This window comes from Neoarius graeffei, chromosome 8 (genome assembly GCF_027579695.1).
Source record: "Neoarius graeffei isolate fNeoGra1 chromosome 8, fNeoGra1.pri, whole genome shotgun sequence".
Lineage (NCBI taxonomy): Eukaryota > Metazoa > Chordata > Actinopteri > Siluriformes > Ariidae > Neoarius > Neoarius graeffei.
This window is the reverse complement of record NC_083576.1, coordinates 37238680-37254477: the sequence shown is the minus strand read 5'-3', so window position 1 is coordinate 37254477 and position 15798 is coordinate 37238680. Positions and strand designations below refer to the sequence as shown.

At 44.1% G+C, this 15798-nt stretch overlaps 1 protein-coding gene across 1 annotated transcript in view; it reads left to right on the top strand.

Annotated features, from left to right (window-relative positions):
* The window catches only part of LOC132890601 (RING finger protein 148), a 68088-nt gene extending 57958 nt beyond the window's left edge, over positions 1-10130 (top strand). Inside the window, exons 5-7 of the mRNA XM_060927622.1 lie at positions 8595-8682; positions 9131-9290; positions 9977-10130. Coding sequence (XP_060783605.1) covers positions 8595-8682; positions 9131-9290; positions 9977-10086 — 358 coding nt within the window. The 3' untranslated portion in view covers positions 10087-10130. The remainder of the gene's footprint in view (positions 1-8594; positions 8683-9130; positions 9291-9976) is intronic.
* Positions 10131-15798: the final 5668 nt, after the last annotated feature.

Genomic DNA, 15798 nt, shown 5'->3' with positions numbered 1-15798 from the left:
AAAGACTCCGTGACAAGAGGACTGAACTAAGGGGTATAAATACACAAACTAATTAAGGACACAGGTGAAAATAATCAGGACTAAACAGGCAATTAACACAACACAAAACACAGGAACAGTGGCGGCCTCTAGAGGCCAAAATAAACATGACATGAAAAGGAAATAACAGCGGCCTCTAGAGGCCAAAACAGTCCTAGTCCTAACAGGACCCCCCCCTCTAGGAGCGTCTCCTGACGTTCCCAGGGCGATCCGGATGGGCCGAATGGAAGTCCCGACATAGTTCTTTATCAAGGACATCCCGAGCAGGAACCCAGCAGCGCTCCTCAGGACCATAGCCCTCCCAGTCCACCAGGTATTGCAACCCGCCGCGGACCCGGCGGGAGTCAAGCAGGCGATGCACAGTGAACACAGTCTGCCCCTGGAAGATGCGGGGGGGTGGGGGGTTCCTAGGGGCAGGGGCATACGTAGACGTCAGTACGGGCCGCAACAGGGAAACATGGAAAGTGGGGTTGATCCTCAGAGTCCGGGGCAACTGGAGCCGGTAGGAGACAGGGTTCACCCTGCGCACCACCTTGAAGGGGCCAATGTAGCGAGGAGCAAGCTTGCGGTTCTCCACCCGCAGCAGAAGGTCCTTAGTGGACAGCCAAACCCACTGCCCAGGGCGGAAAGCGTGTGCAGGTCTTCTATGGCGGTTGGCCTGAGTCTGGTTGGTTCTGGAGGTCTGTATGAGGGTCTTCCTAACCTTGCTCCAGGTCTTGCGACACCCTCTTACATATTGGTTGACCGAGGGCACCCCCACATCCTCCTCCTGGTCCGGGAACAGAGGTGGCTGGAACCCGAATTGGCACTGGAATGGCGACAGCTTGGTGGCCGATGACTGCAGGGTGCTGTGGGCGTACTCTGCCCATGGCAGCCAGGTGCTCCACGATGTCGGGTTATCCATAGCCAGGCCTCGCAGGGTGGTTTCCAGGTCCTGGTTGAGCCTCTCCGTCTGACCATTAGACTGTGGGTGAAACCCAGAGGAGAGGCTGGCAGTGGCTCCGATGACCTTGCAGAACCCGTGCCACACTCGGGAGGAGAACTGGGGCCCTCGGTCTGAGACGATGTCCTGTGGAAGACCAAAGACTCGGAAGACATGATTAAACACAAGTTTAGCTGTTTCAAGAGCAGAGGGGAGTTTGCACAGTGGTATGAAGCGGCAGGCCTTGGAGAATCTGTCAACTATGACCAAAATGACCGTGTTACCTTGTGACTCAGGGAGACCCGTGATGAAGTCGACTGCCACGTGGGACCAGGGACGCCGGGGAATAGTCAGAGGATGCAGGAGACCCTGGGGACGCTGTCGTGGGTTCTTGGTTCTGGTGCAAACCTCACAGGACAGGACAAATGACCTTACTTCCTGCTCCATGTTAGGCCACCAGAAGCGTCTTTTCAGGAAGTCCAGGGTCCTTCGAGCTCCCGGGTGGGCGGTGAGAGGAGAAGAGTGACCCCACTGGAGAACCTTGGCCCGGGCTTGATGTGGGACGTACAAGAGGCCCGGTGGCCCCGTCCCAGGACCGGGGTCCTGGCGTTGGGCTCGTCGGACAGCCTCCTCAATACCCCAGCGGACAGGGGCCACAATCCGGGACACAGGGATAATAGGCCCGACTTCATTCTCCCTGTTAGTGGCAGAGAACAGCCTGGACAGTGCGTCAGGTTTGGTGTTCTTGGAGCCGGGGCGGTACGAGAGGGTGAAGTCAAACCGACTGAAAAACAGGGCCCACCTAGCCTGTCGAGGGTTAAGTCTCTTGGCTTGCTGGAGGTACTCCAGGTTCTTGTGGTCAGTCCAAACCAGGAATGGATGTTGCGCTCCCTCCAGCCAGTGCCTCCACTCCTCAAGGGCCAGTTTGACCGCTAGCAGTTCTCGATCCCCCACATCGTACCGGGACTCCGCAGGACTCAGGCGGTGGGAGAAGTAAGCGCAGGGGTGCAGCTTTCCTTCCGAACGTTGAGAGAGCACCACGCCGACACCACTGTCCGAGGCGTCCACCTCCACGATGAATGGTTGGGAGGTGTCCGGGAGGACCAGAATGGGTGCCGTGCAGAAGCGGTCCTTGAGGTCTCTGAACGCCTTTTCCGCCTGAGGAGACCAGACATAAGATCCACCTGTCCCTTTGGTGAGGTCTGACATGGGTGCTGCCACAGAACTGAAGTTCCTGATGAACTTGCGGTAGAAGTTAGCGAATCCTAAGAACCGCTGAACCTCCTTAACGGACTTGGGAGTAGGCCAATCCCGGACGGCCAGGGTCTTGGCAGGGTCCATTTGGAGTTGGCCTGTCCGTACAATAAATCCCAGAAAGGAGACCTCGGGAACATGAAATTCGCATTTCTGGGCCTTGGCGAACAGATTGTTCTGTAGCAGCCTCTGGAGAACCTGGCGGACATGGTGGCGGTGCTCCTGCATGGTCTTGGAGAAGATAAGGATGTCGTCAAGGTAGACAAAAACGTACAGGTTAATCATGTCCCTTAAAACGTCGTTGATTAGGGCCTGAAAAACAGCTGGTGCATTGGTGAGTCCGAAGGGCATCACCTGGTATTCGTAGTGCCCAGACGGGGTGTTAAAGGCAGTCTTCCACTCGTCTCCCTGTCGGATACGGATGAGGTGGTATGCGTTCCGTAGGTCCAACTTGGTGAAGACGGTGGCGCCTTGGAGCAGGTCGAAAGCAGTGGACATCAGCGGAAGGGGATATCGGTTGCGCACAGTGATCTTGTTCAGGCCCCTGTAGTCAATACATGGTCGGAGCCCCCCATCCTTCTTGCCGACAAAGAAGAAGCCGGCACCAGCAGGTGAGGTGGAGGGTCGAATGAACCCAGAGACCAGGGCGTCTTTGAGGTATTCCTCCATGGCCTTGCGTTCTGGCTGAGAGAGGGAAAACAGTCTGCCACGAGGAGGGGTAGTCCCAGGGAGCAAGTCAATGGCACAGTCGTAGGCCCGGTGCGGAGGAAGAATGGCGGCCCTGCTCTTGCTGAATACCTCCTTGAGATCCCAGTACTCTGTGGGAACTTGAGATAACTCGGTGAGATCAGGGGGCTCGGCAGGAGACACAGGAGAGCTAGAGAGCAGACAAGAGGCATGGCATGCAGGGCCCCATTCCACAACCTGGCTTGTTACCCAGTCTATGCGAGGGTTGTGGCGAGTAAGCCAAGGAAGGCCTAGAATAACTGGGAACTCAGGTGAAGGAATCAGGTGCAGGGATATTTCTTCCTTGTGACCTTGAGACTGGAGGAAGACTGGAGAAGTAACTTGGGTGACTCTTCCATCACCTAACGCTTGGCCATCGAGGGCAGACACAGACAGTGGGACTTCAAGAGGTGCAGTCGGAATATTGATGCTTTGGGCGAAGTGAATATCCATAAAGTTCCCAGCCGCCCCTGAGTCTAACAAAGCTTGACAAGAGTGGACAGACTCACCCCAGGAGATGGAGACCGGGATGTAGATTCCTTGGCCAGGGAGTCCGGGAGAGAGGGTAGGCCCCGTCACAACCCTCCCTTGGCTGGACGGGGCGGTCCTTTTCCCAAGAGTTCGGGACATGATGCTCGGAAGTGACCAGGCTTGCCACAGTAGATGCAGCACTTGTCCCTCCTTCTGCGCTCCCTCTCAGATGCAGAGAGACGAGTACGACCCACTTGCATGGGTTCTGGACAGTCACTGAAGGAGGTAGACGGTCTCCAGGTAGAGAGGCTGGGGGGGCTCAAGGCTTGGTGACATTCTCTCATCCTGTTGTCCAGACGAATAGCATGTGAGATGAGGGTTTCGAGGTCACTTGGGCATCCAATAGAGGCCAGACCGTCCTTGATGGGGTCAGACAGACCATGGTGGAAGGCTGACACCAGAGCAGTCTCGTTCCATCCACTTACTGCTGCGAGCGTCCGGAACGAGATGGCGTAATCTGCGACGCTTCCTCCTTGCCGGATGGACATGAGCTTTCGGGCTGCGTCGGTACTGATGTCCGCCTGATCGAAGACCCGAAGCATCTCTTCAGAAAACAGCTGGAAATCAAGGCACTCAGGTCCCTGTCTTTGCCAGATAGCAGTAGCCCAGGCTCGCGCCTTACCAGCTAATAAGGTGATCACAAAGGCAATCTTGCGGCGATCCGTAGTGTAGGTGGTAGGCTGAAGCTCAAAGGTGAGTTGACACTGGGTAAGGAACTCTCGGCACTCACTGTGCTTGCCGTCGTACCTCTGTGGTGCAGGAAGGCTGGGTTCGCGAGGTGAAGAAGGCAGCATGGCAGGAGGCACAGGAGCAGGAGCGGGAGCTGGATCAGGAGATGCAGGCAGAGATGTCAGCTGTGCCAGGGTTTCCCCGATTTGCTGAAGCAGTTCCTCGTGGCGAGCAAGGGCCTCACGTTGGCTGGTGAGCGTACGTCCATGAGCGTCCATGGTCGCTCCGAAGCGTGTCAAAGCTGCTGTAATTCCCTGAAGGTTGGCCGGGTAGACAGTTGAAGCAGCCTCTGCTGAGTCAGTCATGATGGAGTCTTTCTGTTAGGGTTTTGCTGGGATTCGAACCTGGTTCGTTGGTGTGATAATCCAGCAAACCCCCACTAGGCCACCAGGGGGATGACTCAAATGCAGAGGCGTGAGGCGGAAGTAGAAAAAGTATCAAAAGGTTTATTTATACTATATACACTATATACAGGGCAAAACAAAAAAACAAAAACAAAGAGTATAATCCAACACTGGGAAGACAAAGGGAAAAATAAAATATCAAAAGTTCAAAGTCCAAAAAGGAAAAGGCAAAAATGTAAAAGCTCAGAAGATCACAAAAATAAAAATATCCAAAGGTCCAAAACAAAAGCCAAAAAACCAGAAAAGCAAAGTGCAAAACAAAGAACACGGTACAGAGGAAACTGGAGATAAACATAACAGCACAAAGACTCCGTGACAAGAGGACTGAACTAAGGGGTATAAATACACAAACTAATTAAGGACACAGGTGAAAATAATCAGGACTAAACAGGCAATTAACACAACACAAAACACAGGAACAGTGGCGGCCTCTAGAGGCCAAAATAAACATGACATGAAAAGGAAATGACAGCGGCCTCTAGAGGCCAAAACAGTCCTAGTCCTAACACACAGTGGTAAACATGCCCTTCTCCCAAATTTTTTGAAACATGTTGCTGACATCAAATTCAGAATGAGCATATATTTTTCAAAAAACAATAACATTTCTCAATTTCAACATTTGATATATTGTCTTTGTATTATTTTCAATGAAATATAAGGTTTCCATGATTTGCAAATTATCGCATTCTGTTTTTATTCACAATTCACACAGCATCTCAACTTTTTGGTATTGGGGTTGTAATTGTTGCAATTTTGCAAATGGAATTTTTGTCCATCCTTGCTTGGTACAAAACTTCAGCTGCTCAGCAGTCCGTGGTCACCATTGTCTGATTCTCCTCTTCATGATATGCCATACATTCTTAATAGGAGACAGATCTGGACCAGTGGCAGGCAAGTCAAGCACATGCACTCTGTTGTAGCCCATGCAGAATGAGGCCTCACATTGTCCTGCTGAAATAAGCATGGACTTCCCGGGAAAAGACATCGCCTTGATGGCAACATATGTCTCTCTAAAATCCCAATACAGTATATGCCTCTGTGTCAATGGTACCTTCACACACCTGCAACTCACCCATGCCATGGGCACTGATGCACCCCCATACAATCACAGATCTAGCTTTTGCACCTTTCTCTGAAAACAAACTGGATGGTCACATTCATCTTTGGCACAGAGAACGGAGACATCCAATTTTCCCGAAAATAAGCTGAAATGTGGACTTATCTGGCCACAGCACACATTTCCACTGTCTTTCAGTCCATCTGAGATGGACTTTATTTAATTGACAAAAGTACAAAGAAAACACTTTCAATAGTTTTACTGACCAACTTAATTGTATTTTGTAAATACGTATAAACAGATTTACTTATTGGATATTCAAAGAACACCATTTTGGAAGATTCCACAATAACCAGGTTAATTGGTAACATGATTGGGTATAAAAGGAGCATGCACCAAAGGCTCAGACTGTGCAAGCAAGGATGGGTCATGCCTCACCCCTTTGTGCCAAAATTCGTGAAAGAATAGTTCATTAATTCAAAAAGAAAATTTCTCAGTGCAAGATTACAGAGATTTTAGGTTTTTTTAAATCAACAGGATATAATATTGTTAAAAGATTCAGGGAATTTGGAGACATCTCAGTGCATAAAGGGCAAGGTCGGAAACCACTGCTGAATGTGCGTGACCTTCAAGCCCTCATGTGGCACTGCCTGAGAAACAGTCATGCTAATGTTACAAATATAGCTACATGGGCTTGAGAGCACTTCAGAAAACCATTGTCAATTAACAGAGTCCACAGCTGCATCCAGAAATGCACCCTGAAATTGTATTAAGCAAGGAGGAAGCCATTCATCAATTCAATTCAGAAATGCAGATTCTCTGGGCCCAAACTCATCTCAGATGGACCAAAAAGCAGTGGAAACATGTGCTGTGGTCAGATGAGTCCACATTTCAGCTTGTTTTTGGGAAAACTGAATGTTGAGTTCTGGGTGCCAAAGGTGAACAGTCTATCCAGTTTGTTATCAGAGAAAGGTGCAAAAGCCAGCATCTGTGATGGTAATTGGGTGCATCACCATGGCATGGGTGAGTTGCATGTGTGTGAAGGTACCATTGACTTGGAAGCATATATTGGGATTTTTGAGAGACATATTCATCTAGGCAATGTCTCTTCCTGGGAAGTCCATTCTTACTTCAGAAGGACAATGCCAGGCCTCATTCTTCTTGGGCAACAACAGCATGGCTTCTTAGACAAATGCCGCTTTTCCACTACAAACGCGGCTGAGTCGGGCTGAGCCGAGCCGTGCCGTGCTGAGTCGGGCTGAGCGGGGCTGTTGGAGTTGCATTTCGACTACAACCGCGCTGAACCATGCTGGCTGGAAGTGGGTGGACACATTGGGTGGAGTTAGCGAAAGTGGGTGGACGTCAGGTGATGTCGTTAAGCAGCGCAAACAGTGACATCAGTGAGCTTTTAAGCGGTAGTCTCACAACCCGAATAGTAAACAATAAACATGGAGTCGTTAGTGTTGCTGGTCTTGGTGCTGTGGCTTGTTATCACCGACAACGCGGACAGATACTGGCAAGAGCGTATAGATGAGGCGAGGCGCATAAGGCTTCAGAAATTCTCGTAATTCGTAATTATTCTTCTTCCGGGTTTGCGGTGTTTACAGATCCCAGCGTGCTCGCGGGGCGTGTGTGGGCATGTGAGGACACTCCTCCTCACCAATCAGTGCACAGGGGAGTGTCTGCTCATGCCCCCAGCCTCACTTGGCACGGTTTGGCTCGCTTCAGCCCCACTCCAAAACGGTGCGAGTTTTAGGGGCTAAGCAGGGCTGAAGCGAGCTGAGTCGTGCTGGTTTTTGGTAGTCGAAACGCGAGCCGTGTCGGGCTGAAGTGAGCTGAAGCGAGCTGAAGTGAGCTGAAAAAGGGTAGTGGAAAAGGGCCAAAAGAGTGTGTGTACTTGACTGGCCTGCCTCCAGTCCAGATCTGTTGCCTATTGAGAATGTATGGTGCATCATAAAGAGGAGAATCATACAATGATAACTACAGACTGTTGAGCAGCTGAAGTCTTGTATCAAGCAAGAATGGACAAAAATTCCAATTGCAAAACTGAAACAATTCGTATCCTCAGTTCCCATACAATTAAAAAGTGTATGAAAGGAACAGTGATGTAATACAATGGTAATAATGCCTCTGTCCCAATCTTTTTTGAATGTGTTGCAGGCATCAAATTCTAACTTCATTTATATTTGCAAAATGGAATTAAGTTGGTCAGTAAAATTATAGAAAATCTTTTCTTTGTACTTTTGTTGGTTGAATAAAGGTTCACATGAATGAACAAACCACAGATTTTTGTTTCTATTGGATTTTGGAAAATATCCCAACTTTTGTGGAAATGGGGTTAGTACAATGATTTAGTTAAATGGGGTTAGTTCAGCGATTTCGTACAAAGATGTACATCTGTCCTGTTCAATTAGTTATGATGGGCGTATTTTTGGCTCATGAAATAAACAAGAACTACAACATTAGTTATCTTCAGTGTATGTTTTATTGAAACTCTAGGTTTGTAACATTAACATACATACAACAAATTCTGCCAATTTTGATTTTCAAAATTTGAGTCCATTGTCCTCTTTAAAGCAAATTATGAGCCTGGATAGTTTGCTGCTTTCTTTAAGTATCATACAATTTGAGCAAATTATAAGCTGAGAAAGTGGGAACTATATGTGAAAAGGGTATAACTTATGAATTAAAATGGTTAATACAGGCATCTGTAAGTTATATTTTATGGGCTATTGTGGTTAATATATAAACTGTTCCTGGAACAGTATTGCCTTAATTTCTGTAATGGGCCACATATGTCACAACCCTTATTGTGTTACACAATGAGCAGAGTTCAATAAGGCTATGGGTGTTCTATAAAATTATTATGTGGTTATGCCAGCTTTATGAGATCTGTTCACAATTTAACTATGGCCTTTTATTCCCTTGCAAGCCATATTTTCCACAAAACATGTATTGAACCATGGTTACTGGAACACCACACCTGTCCAATGTGTAAATATGACATCCTGATAGAAGAGGTAAGTTCCATTTATACAATGTTAGTTTAACCATTTTAAATCCCAGGGTCCATTGACAGGTCCAGGCTTACGTATCTCATTACTATAAACTAAGTTTACTGTCATTACCAAATAATTGATAGTAGCTACTTTAAGATGAGTTATGAAATGATAAGCTGTTATTTTAAGGGTTGAAAGTAATTGCAAGACTGATAAATAAATAAAAAAAACCTTCTAGTTCATTTTTGACTACAGTTTCTTTGTGGAAATTGTAATATTATTCCTGACTACTTGCTCTCTTTATAAGTTCAAGAATTTTTAACATTACATATCATAACATTCAGTAATCTTGCTTGAAGTTTCACAGAGGTCATACATTACTTACCTTATCATTTTTGAGACATTTAAGATAGCTCAGCACAATCATCAATTTAATGAGTGTCAAGTGGTGTTCTTATTTTTTTTTAAGGGTGTTGTAAAACCTGGTCAGGAATCCCCCATACAACCAGCACATGTCAGGTTTTATACAAGCTCTGTGTCAGATTTAATGGTCAACGCACCAGGAGTGGTCACATCTCCAGAGCAACAAGGAGAAGCCAGGCTAAGCTTAAACACCCAGACTGCTGAATGTAAGTGGATTAAAATATGTTTCTACTCATGATGTGTAATTTCACATAGCCCTTTGCCCTACCTTTCTTAAAATAATGTGGTATAAATTAACAACATACGATATGTTTACCTGTTTACTGTTTTAAAAAAAAAAATGCTGACTCATCTGGTAAGACCAGGGTGGAAAAAGAAATATTATACTTAAGTGAAAGTATAGATTATGTGTGAGAATTGTACTCAATTAAAACATGAAGTGTCCAGCAGTATATTTACACAAGAAAAGTAAAAAAGTTGCTAGTATTGAATGTTTTCATTTTAAAGCAACTACACCGTGAGACTTATTCACCTTCAGATGCACACAGATTCAACTGATGTATATCATACCACTACTGGCTGGATGCCAGAAGAAGAGACCTTTGAGATTTGTTAAAAATAAATAAATAAATAAATAAATAAAAATTAAAGATCTAAATAAAAATATAAGGAGTAAAAAGTATGATATTTTTCTTTCTTGAAAATGTAATTAAGTAGGAAAACATTCAATTTCTATCACAGTTTAGTAAATTATAAATATCCCAAAACAATATGACCATGTTAATGTCTTTGCTGGTCTTGGGAGCATTTCCATTAAGAGAATAATAATGCTGAAATATTGACAGCATACTGAGGTATATGACATAGAATGCTTTTCCCCCCATTACATCAGCTGCTGAAGAGCAATACAGCATCAGAATGGATCACAGTTATATGAACCCAGCATTTGAAGAGGAACAGCAGAACTTTGACCATCAGGACCCTGACTGTCATCATGTTTAGAATTTTCTTGCAATTTCTTCAACTGTGAAGTGTATTTTCTATTCTGTAGGATGACTCTAGAAGATTAGTGTACATATCTGTACCAGATACAGAAAGTAAATCTTTTTAAACAAGTAGTAATAATAATCAACCATATCCGCAAAGATTGCATATATCTGAATCATAAGATTTATGATTATAAGATTATAAGATCTAGTATAAGTTTTTTAGATAAGGGGCATTGCTATTGTCTTAATTTAGAAAAAGTGCATATTAGTGCTTGTTGCTTTGTCGGTCAATACTATGTGCTTAGTGGTCTAATAGATTCTAAGATTCACCCTGCAAGTTATTTGTGCATGTTTATAAACTGTGCAATCAAAATTTTCTTCATATACTGGAGTATAATCATCCTTATATACTGTTGATATGTTAATTGGCTGGTGACATGATAAGAATGAATAAATGCTTTTTTTTTTAAAAAAAATGATGCCAGACATTTATTTTTTAAAGACAATGTATTTCTATTAGTAAGTGTAATGTAGATGTGGTACAATATCTCATCATCTCATTATCTCTAGCCGCTTTATCCTTCTACAGGGTCGCAGGCAAGCTGGAGCCTATCCCAGCTGACTACGGGCGAAAGGCGGGGTACACCCTGGACAAGTCGCCAGGTCATCACAGGGCTGACACATAGACGCAGACAACCATTCACACTCACATTCACACCTACGGTCAATTTAGAGTCACCAGTTAACCTAACCTGCATGTCTTTGGACTGTGGGGGAAACCGGAGCACCCGGAGGAAACCCACGCGGACACGGGGAGGACATGCAAACTCCGCACAGAAAGGCCCTCGCCGGCCCCGGGGCTCGAACCCAGGACCTTCTTGCTGTGAGGCGACAGCGCTAACCACTACACCACCGTGCCGCCCGTGGTACAATATCTGTGGTAAAATATCTGTGGTAAATCCAATACAGATACACCTTGGGTGCTGGGAGCTGTGGCTTGCCTAGACAGACATACCCCAAATTAATCAAGAATAGTTCCAGAATTCTCAGGTCAATATATATAATTGCAGTCTCTGTGGATACATAAGGCATCAGAGAAAATATTTCCATTGTCAGTATCATTGTGGGGTGGCACGGTGGTGTAGTGGTTAGCGCTGTCGCCTCACAGCAAGAAGGTCCGGGTTCGAGTCCTGTGGCTGATGAGGGCCTTTCTGTGTGGAATTTGCTTGTTGTCTGTGTGGGTTTCCTCCAGGTGCTCCGTTTTCCCCCACAGTCCAAAGACATGCAGGTTAGGTTAACTGGTGACTCTAAATTGACCGTAGGTGTGAATGTGAGTATGAATGGTTGTATGTGTCGGCCCTGTGATGACCTGGCGACTTGTTCAGGGTGTACCCTGCCTTTCGCCCGTAGTCAGCTGGGATAGGCTCCAGCTTGCCTGTGACCCTGTAGAAGGATAAAGCGGCTAGAGATAATGAGATGAGTATCATTGTGACTGTTACTATGCTTGAGTAAACTGTGATAAACCAAATGAGAATTTTTTTTTTTAATCCATGCCTGGAGTATATTCTAGATTAGACAGTGGATAACACCATGATAGCAATGGTCCCATGCACAAATATGCCACTTTTTCATTCAGCAACTCTTTGACTGGACAAAAAACATAGAAATACCAAATAGAAGTACATAGATACTACAAAGGTGATAGTAAGTATAGAACCAGGCGAACACTCCATTTGCCAACTTGGATACCCAAAGTGTGTCAAATGTTTTTTTTTAAACTGTTAAAAGGGAATCTGACTATAAAATACTACTGATGTCTACCATTCTACCATTCAAAATCAATAAAAACAATTTATAAAAATATAAAACACAATGTATTTTTATAAATAGTATTTTCAATAAATGTATCTGCAAATGGAAAACAAACAAAATAAAAATAGCAATGTGTAAAACATAAAAATATCTGCGGCATGGTGGTGTAGTGTTTAGCACTGTCGCCTCACAGCAAGAAGGTCCGGGTTCGAGCCCCGTGGCTGGTGAGGGCCTTTCTGTGCAGAGTTTGCATGTTCTCCCTGTGTCCACATGGGTTTCCTCCGGGTGCTCCAGTTTCCCCCACAGTCCAAAGACATGTAGGTTAGGTTAACTGGTGACTCTAAATTGACTGTGAGTGTGAATGGTTGTCTGTGTCTATGTGTCAGCCCTGTGATGACCTGGTGACTTGTCCAGGGTGTACCCCGCCTTTTGCCCATAGTCAGCTGGGATAGGCTCCAGCTTGCCTGCGACCCTGTAGAACAGGATAAAGTGGCTAGAGATAATGAGATGTACGTTTAATGCAATGTCTGTAGTAAAATAACAATTCTGAAACAAAAGTAAATTCAAACATTCAAAAACAGAATAGCAGCATGAAAAAAACTGTATACAAAGGAATGTTCCTGGGGTATGCACTGAATGCTGTGGTTTGACAGTGCTGCCATAGTCAGTGTCAGTGCTATCAGAAGAATCATGTATTTTGACATCATTTCTCTGACAAATCTTTTCCAGGGCTCCCAATGTGGTGTCCTTTATTTTCTGGTGATTCTTAGACATTTTGATTTGGAAAAATAAATTAAAAAACTGAAAAAATAGGTAAATGATGTTGCACGGGTTGTCGTGCATAAAACGTGCAAGATTGAGAAAGCTCTGGGAATTGCTTGCCTTTACATGTGAACATGGCTGCTCAGTGAAACAAAACTTGTGTTTGTTTCAGACACCATTGAAAACCTCTCGAGAAGTAGAATATTCTAGATGTTTTTGATAATCTGTAGTACACAATCTGGAGCGAGCAGATTTCATTTTGACTGTCCCTTATATTTATATGACTTTTTTAAAAACAAAAATATAAAAATTATTACCAAACAAACATTGTTTGGACAAAATACAGTTAGAGTGTTTTCATAGCATTGAGGTCTCATCTTTGAGAAATATTACTAAAAAAAATACCAAAATAGCATTTTTTGAACTTTTTACCAGAAGTCAGTAGCAGTACATTCTATTGGACCCGATATGGGGTTTGTTGTGCTTTAAAAGGTTTAGCTGAGTTGAGCTGCTTCATTTCATCTTCTGTGTCTTCACTGTGCCAGCATTGTTGATATTAAGAAACCTGCTGTGTGCACTGCTGCTTCCCTTACTTTCTTTGGAAGCTAATTTTAACCTCGGACTGGAAATCTTTGAAGTCTATAGTGTCAGCAGAGGAGATGCAAGCTAGCATGTGACCAGTTTTACGCAGGGCAGTTTAGCAGTCATTTATGATTGTTTCTTGTCACACTCTACAAAATGATCCCAAAAAGAATTACAACCCCAATTCCAAAAATGTTGGGATGCTGTATAAACTGTAAATAAAAACAGAACGAGAATTTGCAAATCATGGAAACCCTATATTTCATTGAAAATAGGACAAAGACAAGCATGGCACGGTGGTGAAGTGGTTAGCACTGTTGCCTCACAGCAGGAAGGTCCAGTGGCTGATGAGGGCCTTTCTGTTTGGAGTTTGCATGTTCTCCCTGTGTCTGCGTGGGTTTCCTCTGGGTGCCCCACAGTCCAAAGACATGCAGGTTAGGCTAATTGATGGCTCTAAATTAACTGTAGGTGTGAATGGTTGTATGTGTCAGCCCTGTGATGACCTGGCAACTTGTCCAGGGTGTACCCTGCCTTTTGCCCATAGTCAGCTGGGATAGGCTCCAGCTTGCCTGCGACCCTGTACAGGATAAGCAGCTACAGATAATGGATGGATGGCTAGTATAAAGACAACATATCAAATGTTGAAACTGAGAAAATTTTTTATTGAAAAATATATGCTCATTTTGAATTTGATGCCAGCAACACATTTCAGAAAAGTTGGGACGGGGCAACAAAAGACTGAAAAAGTTGTGTAATGCTAAAAAAAATTAATTTGGTTAATTGGCAACAGGTCAGTAACATGATTGGGAATAAAAAGAGCATCCCAGAGAGGCTGAGTCTCTCAGAAGTAAAGATGGGGAGGGGTTCACCACTCTGTGAAAGACTGTGTGGGCAAACAGTGCAACAATTTCAGAATAACGTTCCTCAATGTAAAATTGCAAAAAAATTGGGGATCACATCATCTGTAGTACATAATGTCATTACAAGATTCAGACAATCTGGAGAAATCTCTGTATGCAAGAGACAAGGCTGAAAACTGACACTGGATGCCTGTGATCTTCAGGCCCTGAGGAGACACTGCATTCAAAGCAGACATGTGTCTGTAGTGGAAATCACTGTATGGGACACTTCAGAAAACCATCATCTTTGAAAACAGTTCATTACTACATCCAAAAATGCAAGTTAAAACCATAGAATATTATAATATTTTATAATATTCATTATATTTTATAATTTTCATAATATTCATGTTTACCTTCTCTGGGCCCAAGCTCTATTATGATAGACTGAGGCAAAGTCCATCATAATTGTCCTGAGGTCTGAAGAATCAAAAGTAGAAATTCTTTTTAGAAATCATGGACGCCACATCCTCCAGGCTAAAAAGGAGCAGGACCATCCAGCTTGTTATCAGTGCACAGTTCAAAAGCCAGCATCTGTGATGGTATGAGGGTGCATTAGTGTACATGACATTGGTAGCTTGTACATCTGGGAAGGGATCACATTTCAGAGCAATCTGCTGCCATCTAGACAAAATATTTTTCAGGGAAGGCCTTCTTCAGCAAGACAATGCCAAAATGCTTTCTGCACATATTAAAACTGCATGGCCCCATAGTAAAAGAATCCAGGTGCTAAATTGGCCTGTCTGCAGTCCAGACCTGACTCCCATTGAAAACATTTGGTGCATTATGAAGCACAAAATATGACAAAGGAGACCTCGAACTGTAGAGCAACTGAAATTGTATATCAGGCAAGAATTGGACAAGATTTCTCTTTCAAAACTATTGCAATTGGTCTCCTCAGTTCCCAAATGTTTACAGAGTGTTGTGAAAAGTAGAGGTGATGCAACACAGTGGTAAACATGTCCCTGTCCCAGCTTTTCTGAAACATGTTGCTGACATCAAATTCAGAATGAGCATATATTTTTCAAAAAACAATAAACTTTCTCAGTTTCAACATTTGATATATTGTCTTTGTACTATTTTCAATGAAATATAGGGCTTCCATGATTTGCAAATTATTGCATTCTATTTTTATTTAGTTTACACAGCGTCCTAACTTTTTTGGAATTGGGGTCATATGTAACAGACTGTGCAAAAACATTCTTCATGGCAGATGACATGATGAAGGTAGCTACTACATTCTGTCATACTGAGTGGGCAGCGACTCAGCACAGATTTGCAGCTGAGTAATTTCAAGTTCTCATAATAGTAAATAAACTCTATGAACAGTGTTGACATGCTAATTAGCTAGCTCCACACCTGGAAGCTGCAAATAGAGGACATCCACATCAGATCTGTCTTAAATATCAATAAATCTTTGACTAAAGTACGTTAATCATTCATTGTGGCAAACATTGCACAGTGCAAGATATTTAGGCATTCTTTCTCCATCAATAGTAATAGCTTTATTTGTGATGTGTATATTAATTAGCTCTGACAGAAAAGATTGCGGTATTAGAGGTATGCATCCAGACTTGAGTGACCGTTAGAGTGAGAGTAGCATAGTTTCTTTCGGGGAAATTCTGGATGCCTTAAGTGGAGTCAGCAATCCCCCAACTTTAGCATTAGTA